Raw genomic sequence first — 21,658 nt, 5'->3', positions numbered from 1 at the left:
GCATTCATGCACACAGAGCAAGGACGGCCCCTATTTATCCCTCATCAGATTAGGTTGCTTTCTTGATTAACCACACATCGGCATCGCGTCACGTGACGCCATGGCCTCGGTGTTAAACCGTGTACATTTTTTTGCTGAAAGGTTTTGATCTTCTGTCACAGTTGTAAAATATCTGCTCGAGCAATCAGCCTGTGGCAAATCAATAGTTGTACAGATCTTCATCATTGGTTACACGAGGCCCTGATCAGACAGAGGGTGTTCCATCAGCTATTTGTAATTGTTTTTAACGAGTGTGAAGTGCTTTGAGCATGTTTTGGAGTTGCTGTGAACCTCGAAGTTTACCTCCCAATGTGCCTTGTGTTTATTGGCTTATTGGTAACTCATAGTGAAGAAGTGTCCGACGTCATGATAGTTTTTCCTCACTGTGGGGCCTTCTGTTGGATACTCTGAGCTCTATTTGTCATAGAAATCGTGGTATGAACAGTAAACCGCGGGGCTGGAGGCAAATTGGTGCCACCCTTTAAACTTCCAGTGTGTAGGATTATATTCACGTTTTCATATAATCACTTCATCAGCACATCACTTGAAACTAAGAATTGTTGTGTCTACCTTAGAATCGGACATTTCTATGTACAAAAGGAAGCAAGTCCTCTTCCTAGAATTGGTACTGACAAACCGAACTCTGGCTATAGAACGGGTCTTTTGTATTTTCAGCTAAAGGCCACAGTGGTGATCTGACTCGCTTGCAGAGAGAGGGGTGAGTGAGCATAGTTCAGTGGATGCAATCTGCAACCTCACCACTAGATGCCGCTAAATCATCCATTCAAATATCAGCTAGAATTCAGTTGTTGGTTTGTGTCAAGCTAATTGTAGTCTTGAAATATATATATATATATATATACTTCACAGTTGGTACCAACAAACAATTACATGTCATGTTTTCCCAGCTTCCTAGCTGTCTTTTGTCACAAACAAATAAAAGATTAATATATTACATATATTTCTTAAATATATGATGAACACGTTACTAGATCAAATCATAATCAAAGCAAGATGGAATTCATCCCAAAGAGATCATGACAATTCATGAGATTCAACAATTCATAAAAAACTGGGCTGAACTAGATATTATCAATCACTCTCTGAAATAATCAATGTCATGCCGTGTGTACTGTGAATCATGCCACCAAATCTATAAACATATTACTTGTTTTAACAGCACAAACCCACATGTAGCTCTTACTATAATTATTCTTTTTAAAATTACTTTTTGGCCTCACGAGTTCTGGGATTGCAGCTTACCAATCATGTTTCAAACATGCCACATTCCCTGCTGAGCAAAATAAGACAGGTGACAGTAACAGAGTAGTTGCTATTGCTCCTGAGATAAATTGCTCTTGTGACAAAGCAGCACACTCCTCTACTATATGAAAATGGAATGTTGTTAATGTGTCCCATAGACCAGTTGTGCAGAGATATATATGAGTGTATGAGAGCAGATCGACTCTGCGATATGTCCAGTGGCACGTGCCGAGAGTCGTGCAACATATTGCGGCGAGGATGAGATTGATGGGCTGTCAGTAAATTCCAATTTACATTCGCTGATTGTAAAAACTAATCACTGAGAGAGGAGGAGCATGAAGTAATCTCCTGCGGCTTCATGCTAACTGATGCATGTGTACCTATCGGTTTCTGTCCTCTGACAGAGGAGGAGACAGAGGCTCAAACAGAGCTCCCTGGTCGGTGGTAAAGGGAGCTGCAGAGGACGGAAGTCTCGTAAACCTGCAGCATCGCTGCAGAAATGAAAGTACCGTACACGTGCATTGTTGAAAGTAAAAGTGCTGAGAGATGCTGTGTTTTTTAGAGGGAAAATGAGATGATTACTACTGTGTGTCTAGGAAGTAAAGCATCAAGATATGCAAGAGGTGGTCCATGTCAAGATGTAGTCCAAATAATTGCATAAATAACAATATATGTTTGCCTTCAGATGTGCTCATAGACTTACAAACAATCATGATTCAGGAGCACATGTTTTTTTTTTTATCTCAAGCCAACTAACTTGTGTTCTGCATCATCCACTTCATTACAACTATGATATAATTTGTAATGTTTAACTACCGGTGTCGCCCCACATTCAATTGTAATGATTCAACATTCCTGCCGCAACGTATCAGAGAACAAACTTTTAATCACAACGTAGTATTGAGATTTTCAAAAGTTGGGTCAGTGGGTTCATGGTTTGAAAAAATCAGAAGCTGAAAGAAAAATGGACCTGATGAGAAAATGCTGTTGCACTGTGTTGTTTATACTGTAGTCCTCATCAGATATGCATGCAGCGCCAATGTTTTGATGGATTGCTTTTGCTGCCGTCCATTCTTCCATTTTGATACGACGTTTGATTAAAGAGGGAGATAGCGAAAAGATGAAGAAGGATTGGCGATAAAAAGAGAAAGAGTGGTGCATCATTAATACACCCTCATCCATTATTTGCTTCACCTTTGTGGGGGTCTGACCTGGAGGAGACCTTTTGACAAGAGAAAGAGGAGGAGAGCAAAGAGAGGATGAATGGCGCTGGCAACATGGGGCCGCGAGAGGAGTTCCTCCATTAAATCTGTGACCATCATTTTGTATTTTTCATCCGTTCACAATGCGTCCCCGAGGGCGACGGTGAGCGAGCCTCCTCTGTGCATGTGCCGCAGCTTCAATGTCAGCTGCGGGACTCGCTCATTAAACCTCGCTTGATTATTTTGGACCCGAGTGAGGAATTCCCCCGGTCGCGTGTGTTTCGCGCACAAATACACAGTGTTGGATCGATTCTTTTTCATGTGGTTTCGAGGGTTGCTGCTCTGCACCACATGGTAGAAAACCCTCTGATCCAACTGCTTCCCACCCTTTCTCCAAACAAATCTTTCACGATGCAAAATGTGCATAATTGCTCACTCGTACAATGCTGCCGGCGTCAACGTCACAGGTGACCTTTTGTATGTGGAGGTTGTTTGAGGCTCCGACCGCCCTGAATTAAGCACTACTCCATCAGTGGTCAGCTGGATGAAAGCAGAGGGGGCTGCACGGCGGGTCTTTCATTAAACAGGCAGGTATTCAGAGACACAGGAGAGGCAGCTGGGGGGAAGTACAAGGTGGGATGAAGGTGGGATTAGCACGGATTCATCATCTCGCTCTATCACAGAACAGTCGTGAGGGCTACATTGACTACAAGCGTCGGGAGAAAAGCTCAGCGGGGTTTGTTTGTAGCGATGAACTTTTTATAATTTACGCCCCAATAATACCATACAATATGTCCTATATTGAAGTCCTGTTTTGGGAGATCCAAAATGGAAAAATGGAGAGTGTGTAACTGTAAAAGGCGTCATCAGAATAAGGGGACCAGCTATAGGAGATGAAATACAGAGCATGTAGCACCTCGTGAAATGCGTCCTGCCACAGAAAGTCAAGCGAAGTGTGTTGAATTGTTTAAGGTGCTCCTGTATTTATATATATATATATATATATATATATATATATATATTTGGATTGATTGTCTGGGAAATCCGGCCCTGCTGTTAACTCTTACTTGAGTGATCATTTCGGATATCTGATGTTTAAAACGAGTCAAATATTGAAAATACACCAATATTTGGGAATTGTGTGTGACCCAAAAATGAAAATAGTGTTAGACTGTGTAGCAAAAGAGGTTTAATAATGACTTTTATATCTGGCACAACACTACGCCATGTCCCTGAATACAAATCCAGTTAAAGAACCGCTTTCATTCGCCAACACACCACAGTTTAATTCTCCGCCAGCTGCTGTGCCAGTTAGAAAGAGGCTCAGGTGTTAAACACTTGTAACCTTAATTCTGCCAATCCAAATCATTACTGATTTCTCTTAGCTTGCAGGGTTTATTTTCCCACCCTTTCCTGCATAAACGACTCATCAGTTGAGTCCCAAGTCAGATTGCTGCCGTCTCTTCACCCGGCTGTTTCTGTTTAACTTATTCTGTTTTATTTTTTTACAATCTCAAACACTCGGTCTGACCAGACAAAAGATGATACCGTTTATTGCTCAGTGAAGAAGATGAGTTGAGCATTTTAGAGAGAGCCTGAGGCGGTCAGAGACACGGAGCGGAAGCAATAGCAATATAATGCAATCCAATAAAACATCTCTGCAAGAATTAATTCAACTTTTGTGAGAAAAACATACCGGCAACACAAGGGCTGCCCTTTCTTAGAGGATAAGTAGACTAATCAGAAACATATGAGCACATGTGTAAGAAAAATACAATCTAAATGTGTGCTTTTATTTGACAGTGTGGAGAAAGATTTCTTTCTTCGAGGGACATCCCTTTTGCAAGGAAATATAATGCAGTCCAGTAAAAGTCCACAGATGTGAACATCATCATACCGCCAGTACTCTTTGTTGCAGGGGTAATTTTTATTGGATAGCTGTTTCTGGTCCACTTCACTAATACATTTTACATTAGCAGTTTATGATTTAAACCCTTAAAAAGCTCCTCAAAGTGCGTCTTCGGGGTTAAGTGGATGTGTATGCAACCTTAAAAGGGGAGCTCGAGTGCTAAAAGCACAAATTATGTCATCTTGAACTGAAGGGCCTTGTGACTGAAGAAAAGAAAAGAAAAAATAGTTTGTGTGCATAATAATGACGATTGTAATAATCCTATAACTTTATTTGAAGGCATAACTCGTATTAGAAACCCGCTGCATTGTGCTTAGACTGAGCTTTAAAAGTTCTGTGTTAAAGCTCCATAAAGCAAATTAATGGAATTACAGTATAGCATCAAATCTAATGACTCACTGCAGTATAAGAGGGTTGACTTTTTCTGTGATCAAACTAAGAACCAACACCCGACTCTCGAGGTATTTATGGGCTCGATTTGCAGCTTCATGAGGGCAAACTACAAACCACAGAGGTATCAAGCAGACAAAGGCTCTTTCTTAAAGCACGGTCCAGACATCTTTCAGATTTTACGTCTCTGCAGCTGTCTCGAAGCTACTGGGCATCACTCCAATCCGGTCCCCCCGGATCTCATTGCAGCTTGTGAAACCATCGACCGGCTCTCATTTAAAATCTGAAAGATTCACACACACAAGCATAATTTTTTGTCAACAATGAAAACTCTTACTTTAGAAATTGCTATGAGACCACATCATCATTTATTTTTGAAGAAAATGCTCTTATTCATAGGAGATATTTTGATTAATTATTACTTATAACATTAACCATGGGTATGGGACAGTATTGATCCAACATGAACAAAAGTATGTTTTTTTTGTTAAAGATTGTGATACATTTAATAAGCACCCCTATGTTTAATTGAACGGTATCAATATTTGCACAAATACGTGAGTCCAAAACCACGTAGTCTCTGCTTTGGATATTGAAAGACATGTAATAAAAAGCCTGGACATACTGTCGATTTCAAAATGTCCTTGTCTTGCAATGCACAGACGATGTCATGTTTTTTGGGGGGTTTTCTGTGGTTCTACCAGCCTGAGGTCCAAATAAATAAAGAAATATTTGCATGTGCACACATTCACTATCAGCAGCAGCACAATCACAGCAGCAGCAGATAGACTCATCCATCTTTATCACTGCAGCAACACACTCGCAAGGCTTGGCAGTCAGCATGCACACACACACACACACACACACACACACACACACACACACACACACACACACACACACACACACACGTCTTCATTCTCTAATTTACTCCCTTTCCTAAGTTTTTTTTTAAAGATGAAAAGTGCAGTCGTCTTATACAATGAGGAGATTTACTGAAAGAGGCCCGCTGCAGGTTGTCAAACTAATAACCAACGCAGCGACTCATTTTGTTGCAGCTGCTGGGGACTTTTGATTGCATCTGCAGGGAAATGTCAGTAAGCAGTGAGCTGTGTTTGGCAGGACTGTTCTTGGTGTTAATTGCCCTGTTGTGAGCCTGGTGGTTTGACGATTGCTGGACTGTGAATATGAGCGCTGATTGGCTGAGCGCGCCTGCGGTTGTCACCGGAGGGAGTTTAAAAAAGTGACACACTTGTGTTGCTTTAAGTTCAAGCAGAGGTGATTTTAGGCTGATAATATCTTTGTGTGTTTGATCTCATGTACACACCATGTTTCCCACTTATCTTGACGGGGACAAAGTGTCGACTGAGTCAGCGTTGCTGTCAAGACTTTAATTGGTCACAAACACACACACACACCGCTGAATCACCTTTCTCGTGAGCTTGTGATTATCACCTGTATTGTTACATTTGAGCTGGTGCTGTGGATCTGCACAGCCCTGTTTGTCACTGCATTGTACAGTGAATCATAACAAAACTGATATCGCAATAACAAATCACACTGTAAACAGGCAGCAGCGATGTGGATGTAGAACTAGTAAGTGCTCTGCTGTGAATTTAGGATACTTAGGAGTCCAGTCGCCGTGCACATGTTGCTCCTCACTGATCCTCTCACAGATGGAGGCAAACACCCTGGCGTGCCGCTCACATAAGTTTGATGCTGCACAAACAGTTGGATCAGTATTTAAAACGTAAATAAGCAAGACAGAATTTCTGTCCTAGAGACAGGAGACATGAATATTTAGTTCAGCTATGGTTGGAATGAGTCACTATTAAGCAATACAAAAGGACTAAGTTAAAGAAAATGGGTGATACTTCTTGTTTCTCTATATGATTTCTGAGGGAGTTTAATCTAAAGAAATAGTAAAATAGAAGATTTGAAATCCAAGTCAATATTAAAATATTAAAACTAATGATTTGAAACGTATGTTGGATTTACTCTTGTTCATAGCCAAAGTTTTTAAATTTCACTTGTTAGCTATTACAGTTTTTGTAATTGTTTTATTGTGAGAATAGAACTAGAACTAAAACAAAAGTGCCAAATTACATGATTGTTGACTGTAAAAAACGTAATTTGTGATTTAACATTAGTGTTTAATTTAACATATGAACTATCCAGAAAACAAACGTATTTTTAAAAATTCAACAGTAACTACTAGACACAGTTTTAGTTTAATCCCAGCAATTTGTGAGGGTGCAAAAAATCAACACAAATAAGCACTATGTCTCAATGTTGAGAGATAATGTTCTTTATTTCTTGAATCCAAACTGTAATACACACTCTTTATGTTGTCAATACATTCAATAGAGGGAAATAACTGAATTATGCAAGCCTATAGTTACTCCAGTACGATCAAAAAACACAGTTTTGAAACTTCACGAAAGTTAAAATACTCAAAAATGGTCATTGTGTAGAAAATCACTATCTGAAAAATACCAACAAAAATGGCAGAAGCGTCAGTTGTACATTCATGGTAATATTGTTATAACACTGTGCTGTATGTACGTATATTCATCATGATTGACCAAAAATACATATTCGATATCATACATTGCAGGTCCTATGGCACAAACACTTTTTAAAGCTTCTTTCTGTCTAAGACGGACATTATGTACACGCACTTGCACGCACGCACACACATTGTAGAGCTAAGCAGGTAGAGATAGACGGAGAGGTATGAGAGAGAAAACACAATTTCACATTCTGATTGATTTATGTTTTGTTATCTTTTTAATATCTGGCTGAAGAAAATATAGATCTTAACAGGGAATATTTCTTGGTATCACCCCCCCCCCCCCCCACACACACACACACACACAGACACAGACACACACACACACACACACACACACACACACACACACACACACTAATACTCACACTCCCGAGGGCCTCACGTGGGAGACAAAGACACACCTGCATGTGACACTCTCTCAACTCCCCCTACTCATCAGTTCCCTTTGGTTTCCTAAAGCTGCCTCGTTCCCAGGCGGCCGGTTATCCGTCACATTAACATCGCCTGGAACACTGTAAAGGGTTAACACGCAAAATGAATGTCACGGCGACATTGATCTGGCATGAGCTCCTCAGGCCGAAACCTTAATCATTTATCACAGAGTATTACTTTATTAACGATCATGGTTGGATCATTAGGCAGTATTGATTAAATCACATATTTTTGTGCCGTTATACTAAACTTGTTGATGAGGATGACTGATGGACTCGCCTGATCTCGACTGATGGAGGTCGCCGAGTAATTAGCAGTTATTGATGCTATATTGGTCTTAATTTACATCAAATAACTGTTGACATTCAGCAGCTTCTTCTCACTGGCCCTAACTGCTCGCATCCATTTTCTAAGGCGAAATTAGGCCCGGTATGATCAGTATGCACATGTAGCCGCAAGTCTTCAAGGCTTCAAGGCTTCAGTTAACGAGTAAAAAGGACACTTGTGAAATTAACTTTGAGCGAGTGCATTCAACGTGAAGTGGGAGGAAAGAGGGAGCCGTGGGGTGATTGCAGAGTGAAGTGAGGTAAGTAGCAAGCGGTGACAGGTATTCCTTCGTTAACAAGCAATTTGGAGGAAATCAATTTAATAGGAACAAAGAAATTGAGAGTAAAGGAGCCCAAAGTCCAAAGACAGAAGGCATTTTAGATATCTCCATTTTTATTACCGAATGAATCAATAATACTGTCAACAACCATACAATTCAGAATATAGATAGAAATAGTGTGGTTAATAGAGTAAACATACACTAATACTTCTCTACCAAACCTTCCCAATTAGTTACTTTGATTCAAACTATTACTTTTCTATTACAAGATTTCTGAAATTGCATGTTTAGATGTGCAAATTAAGCATTATAAATGCTTACAAAATGGCAACTTGGCAAAATGGCAACTTCACTGGTTTGACACCTACTAAGACACATTATGGGGGGAAATTGCCAACATTTAAAAATCCTTCAATGCATGAAGGTGAGGTTGATGGATGAAGAACGACACTTTTTAAAGGTCAAAAACACAGTTTTACAGTGTTATTTTATGAGCTCTTCAATAAAGTTTCAAAATCGTTAATGTGCTTTTTTCAAACGTTCATTGCTTGTTCTTTTCAGAGCGGCACAATTACTGCAGGTTGACTTTCTTGCTACAAATTACTTTGTGTTCATGTTTCATGGAACATTTTTTTGTTTCACATATACGTGCATCACAAGGCACCTTTTGCAATTTAGTTCATTTGATGACCACATTGTTATGTCCAAATCAAATGGAAGGTAGCGATTAGGCTGTGATCACAAGTCCAGCTGCGTGCAATGCAGGCAGCTCGAATTGCAGAAAAAGGCAAAAAAAAAATTGAACTAGGTGTCAGACGTTTGTAGTGGGGGCATGAGACCAGCTATGACAGAATAACCAAATCTGATTTAAGGACTCATCCATTAAAACGGGGCCTGACGTGCCTGATATCTCAATGCATTAGCAGACATACAGCCTTTGGCGCAGCTCCATTCTTGTTGGATAGATGAGGACTGCTAATGCCGCGAGGTGTCTGCAGAATGGATGTGCATTGATCTCAATGTGCTCCTCTATGGGAAATACAGGGGACATCCAATGCACAGTGTGTGTGTGTGTGTCAACGTCTGTTACTGGGCAGGACTCGGGCGGCACCGAGGCAGTGTCAATGTACGTGAGTGTGTGTCGTTTTAAAATTTAACTCCATTTCCATCAGCCAGCAGCAGAATGAACGGATCTGAAATGTGTCACTGCGGCCCTGAGACCAAATTCACTGCTGCATCATTGGACAGAAAACCTTGGACGGGGAAAACAATCCTCTCTGCCTCTCTGTTTTGCTCTCTGTCGCTAAGAAAGCTAAAGTGTTGAGGAGGTGCAACATTCAATATATTCATTCAGTTAATGGCTAACAGTAGTCACCAAGTACCATTAATAGCTAATAGAGGACTATCTACTAATAGCAGAAACTTCCTCTACCTAATATTGGAAATGGGATTGCTAGATTAACGAGACTTTTGGATTTTTGTGAAGCAACACTAACAGTCAAGTTTACCATAATAAATATTGAACCAACAATAAGCGGAATAGTCTACTCATCCTACAACAATCACTGATTTGACTTCCAGAGCGAGCGCCGGCTTGTAGACGAGCCTGCTGGGATGAACTTGGCCCAACTGCAAGAGGAAAGTCAGCCAGGGCTGTTTGTTGAAGTCGAAATGTCTTTCAAAGGTTTCTGCATATTAAACTGGAAAATGACAGCGCTGTTTTCGGATTTCTTGAGATACCGTCGATGCCTCTGCCTGAGTGATGTGCCTCTCAGATGTTCAGTGGCCACCAGAGGTATCCACCATTGCTTTCCTGGAAATGACTCCCAACAGGACAAGGACGCACAAATCCTTCCCGTCTACAGCATCGTGCAACAGAGAGCGTCAACGAAAAAGTCTATTTTGTGTTGCTCAAGTCACTGAAAGATGACGGTGATATCCCGGGAGTCAGGAGTCGGTCGCTCATTAGTAGCTGCATCATTTTGGGGTTTTTTTTTGCATGAGGGAAACAATAAACATCTTTTTTCGATGCTGGTCGCCGCTTTGTGAAAACTGTTTGCCTTTCCACGTAGCCAGCCAACCAACTTTGTTAGCGCTCAAAGCTAGCCAAGCGCTCCCCTGTGTGCTCTCCGGGCGTGTTGACATTTTCAAGCCTCAAAAGACTCACGCGCCCACGCGGGCAAAGCTGGTCACCAAGGAGACAATGTGCGCCCCAACAACTGAGGGGTGAGGGAAGGAGGTGCGGGGGAGAGGCGCCGGCTGCCGCTGCCGCTGGTGGCTGAGGACTCAAGAGGAAATACAGACGGGTTTCCCATTTTTGTCATACTGGTACACCAGCATCTTAATGCAGTGGGAGTTGGCCGGTGAGATCCACGGGCTGCTTGTGATGGAAAAGTTGTGGCTGGCGTAGAACGGCGGCGGCTGCTTCCGGCAGTTGACCAGGGCCCGCAGGACGTTGGCCGCCATGCCGCGGAAACGCTTGCTGATGAAGCAGTACAGGAAGAAGTTGACCCCGGTGTTGAGCAACGCGAGCATGTTCGCCAGGTCGGTGAGCACGTGGAGCAGTCGCCCGGCGCCCCGTGAAGCCGGCGGCGGGGAGTAGAAGTGGTAGAGGATCATGAGGGTGCGCGGCGCCCACAAAACGGCAAAAACGGAGGTGATGGCGAGGAGGATGGCGGTGGTCTTGCCAGTGGAGTAGCCGCGCAGACGGAAGCAGTTGCGGCGCCGGCGCAGCTTGCGCACGATGACGGCGTTCAGGGAGAAGAAGACGGTGCAGGGGAGGAGGTAGACGGTGGCGCAGTGGGCCCACACCAGGACGTGCTGGGCCACGGTTCTCTTGTTTCTCTCGTCTCCTCCTCCTGCTGCTACTTCTTCTCCTCCTCCTCCTCCTCCGCTGCCCACCCCGGGCAAGCTGTGCCACAGCTCAGGCCACCAGTAATAAGGAGCCGCGGAGATCAGGCAACCGACATACACGGCAAATATGACCTTCCGCGTGCGGGCCGGGAAGGAGACGGTGTGGTAGCGCAGCGGGTGGCACACGGCGATGTAGCGGTCAATGGTGAGAGGCACGGTGATCCAGATGGAGGTGTGGATGGAGGAGAACTCCAGGACCTGCACCGCGTTGTTTAGGGACGGAGGCAGCGCCGTGCCCAAAATAAAATCCTCCAATATGAAGTCGACAAACACGATGAGGAGCAGCACCAGGATGTCGGCGGCCGCGAGAGCCAGGAGATAGTTGTAGGAGGACTTCTGGCGACGCAGCACCAGCTGGGACAGGATGACCACAGTCAGGATGTTAGCTGAAAGGAGGAAAGAAGGGGATGGAGGAAGGTGATGGAATTCAAAAAGGTGGAGGAAATAGAGAAATGGCGGGAAAGGAAAACGTATGATGAGATTGGAAAACAACAGGTGCACAGATAGAGCGAGGGAAGGAAACAGAAAAGTTAAAAGAGTGTTAGTGAGCAGCCAATTGAGCGGACATACAAACGCAGCGCAGAGGATGTGAACTACAGGCGCAGTCGACACAGTATACACAAAGCAATACACAAAGATTAGAATAAAACCATTTTTGAATTATGTGTTAAGATTATCAGCACTATCAACAGCACCACGCACACATCATGGGATCTGTTATCGCAACCAGCCAGTAAGCACCCGGTCAAACCAGCCCTCCCTCCGTGTAATCCTTCCTCTGTTTGCTGCTACCGCCGTGTTCCCTCTTCACCCATACCTGCTGTGTGATTCCAGCAGCATCTGCCTCGGCCTTTGGCCAACTTTGTTATCTTTAATAAAGAGTAAAGCCACAACAAAAGCAGGAGGGCATCGTGCAGCATCACGGCTTTGGCAGTCTGCTGGGTCCACTACTGCCAGCCTCTCTGCCGCGGGCAATTCATTTCCTAAAACAAAGCACAAGGACGCCCCGTCTCTCCTTCGCTTTTTGATCTTCAATACAAATTTCCGACACATGCCGCCATACCTTCGCTCCCGTGCGGCGAAGATAGTGTTTCCATCGCTTCAACTTCTTGTTTATTTGTTCCAACTCTATCACTTTCTTTCACAGACAGGGTGGCTGACTATGGCCCAGGAGGGGGGAGCACTGCTCTCATCTTTCGCTAAAACGAACGTGGACACAAATGCCCGAATGTGATTTACTCCGCTGCCGCGTCTACCAAAACACGACCTCCGTTCGCCTGATAGGAGGAGCACCGCTCTTCGCCTCTCAGGGGAAACTGCAGTTTGGGGATTGTACTGAACAGCCTCATTCCACGTCATTTTTTCATTTTTCTCCTGTTCTGGTATATTACTTCATTCTCAGGTGATCCCCATCAATAGATTTCACAGGTTGTGAACTGTGCCTACAAAGTGCTAATGCATGCAGTATACATTTAATTGGGACATAATATTTTCTCAAAAAACTGCGCATTTACCTTTGCTTGCATATCTTAAGCGCAGAGGGTCTTGGGTCAAAATAGCTAGAAAAGATTGCTTGCTTGCATCCAGAAAAATATCCAGTAATCCAAAAAATGTTTTGCAAGATGCATTCTATGTGTATGATATTCTTAATGTACTAAATAATATGGAATACATGTGTGACTTGTAGTGTAAAATTCTGAGGCGAAAACCAATACCTTTCCAATGCATCCAAGGAGTCTTATTTCATGATGTATTACTTGAACTACCTAGGATCAAATGTTCATCAATTCAAATCAATTATTTACTGTTGCTAACCAAGCTTAGTGTAACTTGCTGGTTAAGCATGAAGACTTGTCCGATTGAGATGCCTCTGACATCGATTTACATCGCAGCATCACTAAGACATCAATGCACTTAGCAGCTGTCACTGCCCATGCAGTGTGAGTGTGTGTGTGTTCTGTGGTCCTTTGCTCCGCTGCAGTAGTAGATCTTGAATTGGATTAAGTATGGCAGCTGGGAGTCTGGTACATCACACTTCACAACCTCAACCGCTGTCAGCTGATTACGAATTTCAAAGCCGGCTCCAGGTAATGACTAAAGATGTCCTTGCCAGACTTCAGAAGAACACACACCAATACAGACACATGCACGCACACACACGCAGACATTAACACATTCACACAAACAACATTAGACTTGCGCTGAAGCATTAACATAAATGATCAATAACATAAATGAGATGTCAGAGAGGTTAATAACACTCAACAAGCCATTATATTTGTTCGTGTAGGGTGCTGGATTGCACCACACGCCCCATCGTTACAGACACCCTCGCTTGTACATCACACCAACCTCTGCACTGACAAGTTAAACAGCTTTCATGCTGAATCTTGTGTCGTGTGTGATATTGATTCTTTGTTTTCAGCCACAATTTCTGTCTGATTCTTATTCCGTTCTGGTTTTTTTGAAGGCAGAAGCAAATTGAGCCACAGTACATTTAATCTCAGGTTAACCTCAGACTGGTTTTGTATTTGTGTGTACGGCTAAGCTGACAAAGTAAGTTAGGACTATGTAGTCAAAATGTGTTGATTTACACAAACACATAAACGTCTTCATGTTCGGTGTACTCTACGTTCCAAGGTTAAACGGTGAGTACCAATGCATGCAGTATATTGGTTAACTCCACCGATTTTACACATTAAAGTCTGTTTTATGGGCCTTTGGCACTACAGAAGTGAGGTTCACCATTCTGACCATGTTATAACAACGCAGTGCTAAATTGTACATGAAAACTGTTGTACGTGTTGTTTTCCATCCGCCAGCCTCTCGCAGCTGTCATCATGCAGCTTACCTCACACACACACACCTGCAGACTCTCATCTGCTTCATCCAAATGATCTTATCAGTGTTTGTGTTCTTTGCACCAGGAGAGCTCTGCTGCTAAGCTCTGAGCTGCTCATAAACTTCCAGGTGGAGACACAATACTAATCCTGCACAATGTACATCACATTTAATCCATAGCCTCACTCTCTATTGTACCTCTATCCGTCAATTCTCTCCCTTTATCTCTTCTTTATGCGCTGACTGCTTAAAAGAGAGGGGTGGCATGAAATGGAAACAGTAAGGCGTCGACTGTCACTGCATGGGCATTATTGTGCTCGGTGCTCCCCGGTGAGACGGGACCTTCCGCAGACAAACAAAGGGGATCCGTAGCGGCCATGACATTTCTATTTAGCTTGAGCCAGCTTGAAGCCCATTCGTTTCAATTGACTTCTCTACTTTGTCTCGAGGGTAGAAAGCTGCACATCCGCGCAGACATGGTCCACAAGAAGACGCATCCGTGCACGCGCAGAGAGGGACGTGCAGCTCGCGCCCGGACACAGACAGACGCACGGGCAATGGGTCAGCAACCCTTTTTTTTTTCTTCTTTTTTTCTTGCTACAAAAAATAAGCATCTCCAGCCGAGTGGGGATTAGAACGACCTGTAGGACAGATAATGGGCTGCTGTGTGTTTGTCCGTCTGACTACGTTTGTGTGTGTGTGTGTGTGTTACATGGGTGACCCTCCCTGTCTGTTTGTGTCTGCACTCCCCCTGCTGCTCTCCTAATGTGACGAGAGACAGGGCCATTGACGTTGTTTAGTGGGAAAAGAGAAGGCACAGCGCGCTCCCCCGAGGTGTGTAACGAGGCTGACTCATCCCACCGCTAAAGGGACGTGTTCCGATAGGCTGTCGACAGACGACACCGTGCATCTTAACCCCTCAAAACCGCTGGCAGGACATGAGATGCTGAACATAGTCTTCCTCTCAGGCCTCGTATTACACTAACAAATGTGTAAGAATATAAAACTAGAAAAAAAACACATCGAAAAGGTACATTTGCTATTAAAGATTTCTTTTTTTTTGTTATTTGGAGAAAATTGAGGTTTGGCTTTGGCGGCTTATCGGGAAGCTAATAAGACGAGATGAGTGAAGAAGAGAGGGATGAGGAGATGGAAGGTGAGGTGTAGGTAAGGTCACCGGTGGTTGAAAAAGAGAGAGGGGACTGAGGGGAGGATTAGATGGAAACACGGAACGAGGCACATGAGATGTGAGGTGGGAGGAAAGGAAGAGAGGCGAGAGACAGAGAGGGGGTGAATATCAAAGCTCGCTTCAAAGGTCACAAGCACTTTGTTCCTGATGACAACCATTCCCCTTTTGTCTTCTCTAAGTGTCACGCCGGACATAAAGCAGGGCGATTCCTTAATTCCCCCAAACGAAAACCAGGACCACATCCCCACTGCAAAAGCCACTAAAGGAACACGCAGTGAAGATCGAATTATATTTTTAGGGACATGCTTTAAAGCTGTTTAAAATGGAGAAAAAAAACATAGAATCTTCCATGAATTGATCATTAATATCTCTATGAATTTGCAATGAGCTGGCTTGTAACGCTATGACAATGTGATCATATTACTGTGAGCATCACCTTGATGGTTTTCATCTGAGAGTTAACGAGGAAAGTAGAGGGAGCTCATAGAAAAATGAAAAGAGGTAATAAAGAATATGGGCATATTAAGAGAGAGAAGCCCGGCTTGCTGCTACTGACATTGATGCTACTGCAGTGCTCTGCCTCTGCTCACCTCTTACAGCCCCTCATTTGAAAGGTGTGAGGAGACGACTGTCTTTACCTCACAGCCGACCGTGCGGCCGGTAATGAGATGCTGCAGACTGACAACTCAGCTCATTCTGTTTAAAGGATTCATAAACAATGCTCACCATGATGAAGTGCTTTTGGAGCTTCTCCAAACGTTCTTTCATGAGCTTTCAGCCTTGAAAAAGGCTGAAAATACTCACATGGGGAGATTTTGTTGGAGAATGAAGGCGAGAAGCAGATGATTAACGGAGGTGCGTTAAGGGGGGCGAAGCGGATGGAAGATGAAACGTCCCGATCGCCGCACTGTAATCATCCTCGGATTGATTTGCTGCCGTCGTCGAAAGAACCCCCCCCCCCCCCCCCCCCAAGTCCGACGACACAGGAATCTGGGATTGCCGCAGTGGCGGCAGCTTTTTCGTCACACAGGTCAAACAAAGTCAACTCTCTCGCCGCACCGACACCATCTCTGATTTACTGCTTTAAACACACACCTTCCTCCCCTCTCGCCTCCTCTGTCCTCCCGAGGCCTCTCTGGCTCGTCTCCCCCCCACGACAAGCTGACACACTTTGTTCTGGAGACGAACCAGAGCTCCTACGTCTCATCTACTTTATAGTTTCTATCTTTTCCCCCCCCGATGTCTACGTTTGAACACATTATTTCTCTCTTCGTCCACTGGTCCTGAACTCCACTTTTGGAGTGATGGTGTCCGTTAACGAGCCCACATTCCACCACAGATGCCGTGTCGCTGTTGCAGATTAATTAATAGATCAATAGTGGGAACTGCAAATCACTCGGGCCCAGCTCTTCATTAAGCAGCTACTCTCTCCTGGTACGCGCCGCCAGGTGGAACAGAGTGTTGTTGCGCGGTCAACATCCCCAAACACTTCACCCCGTCTGGAGGGCGGATAAGTGGGAGCGGAGGGTGTTTTTTTTTCAACGCTCGTGTTTGCTGTGGAAGAGTCGCCGTGAGAGTCATCAAGGAAGAGGGAAGGAACGCACCGGCACAGCGTGGAGTGCGTGGCGTCCGGCGTGTTCGAGGTGGAGGAGTCGAGTCGCACACAATCTGTACACACACACACACGATGTTCACACGTCTCAACTCCGTACAACCTCTCGTTGTCGCTTCCTCGGGCCTCGAGCGTGTTACGAGACGAGGGGCCCCTGAGTGGAGACGCAGCTGAAGTGTGTCGTCCTATTTAGCTGAAACCTTGAAAAGTTGATTTCATATTATTCAATTTTTTACCTATTTCTTAACCTGTATACTGTATATAAATGCTGCTCTAGCAAGAAAACGGTATCTTTGTGGGATCAATAAAGGAACTATCTATCTATCTATCGTTATTGATTATTATTTTGGTCATTTTGTTTCTCTTTGTAGTAGTTTTTTTCTTTTTGGGGTTATTTTGTGTCTCTGTTTTCTGCTTTTCTTCTGAATCTTCAAACACAGGAACTGGGGACATCAAATACACTGTTCATTTGAAACCCATCAAATCTACATGAAAGCCTGAATATGGATTGTTGTCACACGACTTGAAAGCCATATTATAATCATGAATAAATAAAGAACAAATTGACATTCATACAGTAACATCAAATATGCATTTCATGGAAGTGTAAATTTAGTGTTATGTTTTTGTTATGAGGGTAAACTGTAAGTTTTGGTTAAAAAAAATGATTTAACAAGACCCTGATGACTAATTAAATAATAATAAAAAATTATTAATGAGAATACATTAGATTTTAATTAAATGTTCTTAATGTTCTGCCGTAATGACACGTGAACACGTTTCTAAATAGTTTAACCGCAAGCCTCTTTAGGTAAAATTCAGGTAAAGAGGGGAAAAAAACAACCTCCACCAGAAGAACTGCTCGTGTAGAAAAATGTTTAACTTACATAAATTCGCACGGAAGCGGCTGTCTGGGCCCGGATGTTCAGAGCGGCTTTACTTGCACATCCGCTTTGCGTCGCACCAGAACCCCTCATCATCCTCCACAAACTGTACACTATGCGTCACGGCTTTGAATGTTTGATGAGACATACTGTACCGGACGAAGAGCAGGCCTCACTTCTGCGCGTCAAAGAAGGAGGCAAAGCAGGCGAAAGCTTCATTGCGCTGTTTGTTATGCCAGCGCACGTCTGTCCTGTCTCAAGCACTGCGCTGCAGCGAGCAGAGAGAGAAATAAAGAGAGTTAGCGATTAATTAAAAATGTGGCTCCGCCGTCTGTGGCTGCCCCTACTCAGGGCTCGGGTGTGCTACTTCACTGGCTCCGCTGTTATCACTCTCCTTGTCATTCTGCTCCTCTTCTCCCGGGTGTCTTTGTATTCCTCATAGTCCATCCTGAGATGCGGGTTCATCATTCATCATCAGCGGTAATCATCCCCCGCTTCGCGAGGCTTATCCTCCCCTTTTCCTATCACCTTGCATCATCTTTTCATCCTTAAATCTGTGTTTTCGATGTGACCCCCCCCACTCACTGACTGCTGGGGCGGGAAACGCACGGACACGTGGACGTCTCCCCGAAAGCCTGGATGCAGGGCTGGCGATGGAGGTGCCAGACTCCATCCCGAGTGCAGAATCCGAGTGGGTCTGTAGGTCAGGCCCGTTACTACTCACGCGTGCCGCGCTCATGAAAGATGCATGGTTCAGCCCGAGTGGAACGTCACGAAGATTGAATAAGTTAATCTCGGCTGCTGCAAAGTACGAGTGCGCCCGCATTCACACATTAATTCAAACAGCCGCTGTAGGATTGCGTTACACGCCCCGTTTATTATTACTGTGCGATTAAACCAACGGCCTCAATCACATTTGTAAAGACGACCGAGGAACGGAATTTGTAAAACTCCTGAAGCAGGAGAAACTTGAAATGACACAAGGGAGAATTGCTTGTGCAAAACATGATTTGAATTAATTGGACGATTTCATCAGAAGGAAAGACTTTTACTTTTACAGGTCTGCAAATCTCGAGGAGCGACTTCATTCTTGGCGTACAAAGCTTTTTCACTTTGCACAGCGGGTTCGTTATGAAATAGAGACGCTTTGGTTGGTGATAGCATCTCGCTCACAATCTTGGGAGAGATCACGGAAAATATATTCCAATCTTATATGTTAAGAAAAATAAGGCAGAAAAAGCGATTGTGCTCGTCAGAATCAGGGTTGAATAGTGAAAAACCTGAACGCTAATTGACCCTGAGAGAAATAAACCTGCATTTTGGTGACAGAAACGGAGGAAATGTCTCTCCCACCATCGAGTGGGCAGTTTCGACATGTGAAACCCGACCTCTGATTAGGAACCCACACCTTTTCTCTTTCATTCGACCTTGCGTTTCCCGTCTGTGTCTGTCCCTCGCACAGACACACATTCCTGATCACACACACACACACACACACACATACATGCACACGTCACTTTGCTTCCACCTGTGAGGCCAGGTCAGCGCTCATAGATCACGCAGCGGGGGAGAGGCGGTAAATGGGTCCGACGGCGAGTGTGAGAGAACTAATCAGTCAATGGCGAGGACGCAACAAGGAAGTGTCATTAATTCGTGTCATCAGCAAGAGTCATGTAACCCACTTGTCCCCGAGGTCAAGTCTGAGTCATTACGCACACAATCTCTCATGCACAGATAAGCTAAAACTGTGCAGTTTCAAGGTTTAATAAACATATTTTAAACATCCTGGTTTCCCTTTATTGTTCAGTGCTTGAAGATGTCCAACTAAAGAGACACGTTTATCCCCAAAGACACAGGCACGAGCACGGACAAAAAGCATACAACGTACGTACGCATGAACAAGTGATTTGCCACAAGGTCAGAACGACAAAAAAAACCCAAACAACCAGTGTGTGTCTGCAGAGAGTGACACTGTAATCACTCCTTCAAACCTACAGACGGGTGCACAACAAATCAAGACACAAAGCGTGACCCCTGCCAGCGTGATCAACACAGAGCGAGGCATGCCGTGGATTAGACACGCAAACAAAACACACACAGTGGCGTGCGCGCGCATTCTCTTACCCGGGAGGCCGAGGCAGAGCAGGACACTGTAGTAGATGACGGGCAGCGGTCCGAGAGGACATGCCTGTGCAAACTCAGTGGGATGCTGTCCCGGGCTCCAGGTGCTCCCGTTTGGGGAGAAAACTGGGAAGATGTGGCTGTGCTCCATGGCCTCTTCCTCGTCCTCTTCCTCAGCCGCGCTCAGTTTTCAGAAGCCTGGCCCCGCGAGCGAAACCGCCTGGTCGCCGGCGCAGCGGAGAGGGTGCTCCGTCCTTGGGTGCCAATCAGCATGAGTGTGCGCGCGAGTTTGCGCGAGGCAACAAGGTTGGGTGCGTGAGAAAGAGGGGAGAAATGGAGGAGAGGGTGGAGGGAGACAAGAGACGGGGGGGGGGTTGCGAGAGATGATGGGTGTTAGTAGGTGATGGTGAGGGAAGGAGGCGACAGGAGCAAAGCGGAGAGGGAGGTGGGAGGAGGTGAGTATGAAGGTAGAAATGGAGAGGATGCTGCCCGAGTGTGTGAGCGAGGGGGAATGAGAGCGAGAGTCGAGAGCGCAGCGGGAGGAGGAGGAGGAGGAGGAGGAAGAGAGGGAGGAGAAGAAGGAAACAGGGAGGAAGGTAGATGGAGAGCAAAGGCACGCTAGAGACCAGAAAGTGAGGGAGAGTGACAGAGCCTGAGGCTGCAGAGGGGAGGGATGCTCCGAGAGAAAAAGAGAGGTTCCAGTTTGAGGGCAGTGAACACAAAGAGACTATTAAACTGATGAGGATTTGACAGATGGGAAAAGATAAAATAGAGGTGAAGTCGTGAAGAATGTAGTGTGTTTTTTTTCTCGTGTCATATTGTCAGTGTTTCTTTGACCATTTATCCACAAAAACAAGGATCCAAACATCAACCTACAATCCTGTTTGCATATTATAAACGTTACATACAGTATAAATACATGTGTGTGGGAGTGTGTGTGTGTGTGTGTGTGTGTGTGGGGGAGTGGGTGTGTGTGTGTGTGTGTGGGGGAGTGGGGGTTGGTAATGGCGGCTCAATCTAATTTGCCATGCAGTGTGAACTGCTAATGAGATGAAGGCTGACACTGAAAATCACAATATTCCTTCTTAAGAAATACTCCATTCTCTGCCTCGTCAGGCTCGCAGCAGATTCATTTATCCATTTTCACAATAGGTCCATAAGTTATTTAGTCTAAAAAGACTGTTGTGAACATAAGACTAGAACATAAGACATTTTTTTCTCATAATTTTTTTCAGAAACAGGACGCTGCTTTCACCAGGCGATGCATTTGGGGAATACAATGCTGGAGAGTTTATGAATTATGAATTGGCTCTTAATAGTCTTTTCTTTAAACAAGATGAAAGGTGGAAACTGTTTGTTTGACCAACGATAAACCAAGCCCCCCAAAACAACTAAAATGGTGAAATAAATGTGTAGAACATTTTCTTAGACACTGTTATTAAGAGATTTTTTGCTAAGGAAATGTAACTTTACTTAAGTAATAATTAAGTCTTTACTGTCTATTTTCTTCAACTAATGATTTAAAACAAACTCTCATTCTCCCAAAACACTGTTATTATTCTAAGATCTCACAATTGCGTGTTTTGACGTATGTCATCAGAATTGTGTATGTGTAGTGTTCCTTATTCCTGTCAATCATTTACAGACTCCTCTGAGCTCGAGCGCAGCTTAAGTGTGAGTA

At 44.2% G+C, this 21,658-nt stretch overlaps 1 protein-coding gene across 1 annotated transcript; it reads right to left on the bottom strand.

Annotated features, from left to right (window-relative positions):
• Positions 1–10,565: 10,565 nt before the first annotated feature.
• On the bottom strand, positions 10,566–20,268 carry gpr139 (G protein-coupled receptor 139). Its single transcript, XM_040190013.2, has 2 exons — positions 19,981–20,268; positions 10,566–11,716 (listed from the first exon to the last, which is right to left on the bottom strand). The coding sequence occupies exons 1-2, from the start codon at positions 20,126–20,128 to the stop codon at positions 10,704–10,706; spliced, it is 1,161 nt and encodes a 386-aa protein (XP_040045947.1). The 5' UTR covers positions 20,129–20,268; the 3' UTR covers positions 10,566–10,703.
• Positions 20,269–21,658: the final 1,390 nt, after the last annotated feature.

Source organism: Gasterosteus aculeatus, chromosome 11 (assembly GCF_964276395.1).
Source record: "Gasterosteus aculeatus chromosome 11, fGasAcu3.hap1.1, whole genome shotgun sequence".
NCBI classification, from domain to species: domain Eukaryota; kingdom Metazoa; phylum Chordata; class Actinopteri; order Perciformes; family Gasterosteidae; genus Gasterosteus; species Gasterosteus aculeatus.
This window is presented reverse-complemented; position numbering and strand designations above follow the sequence as displayed.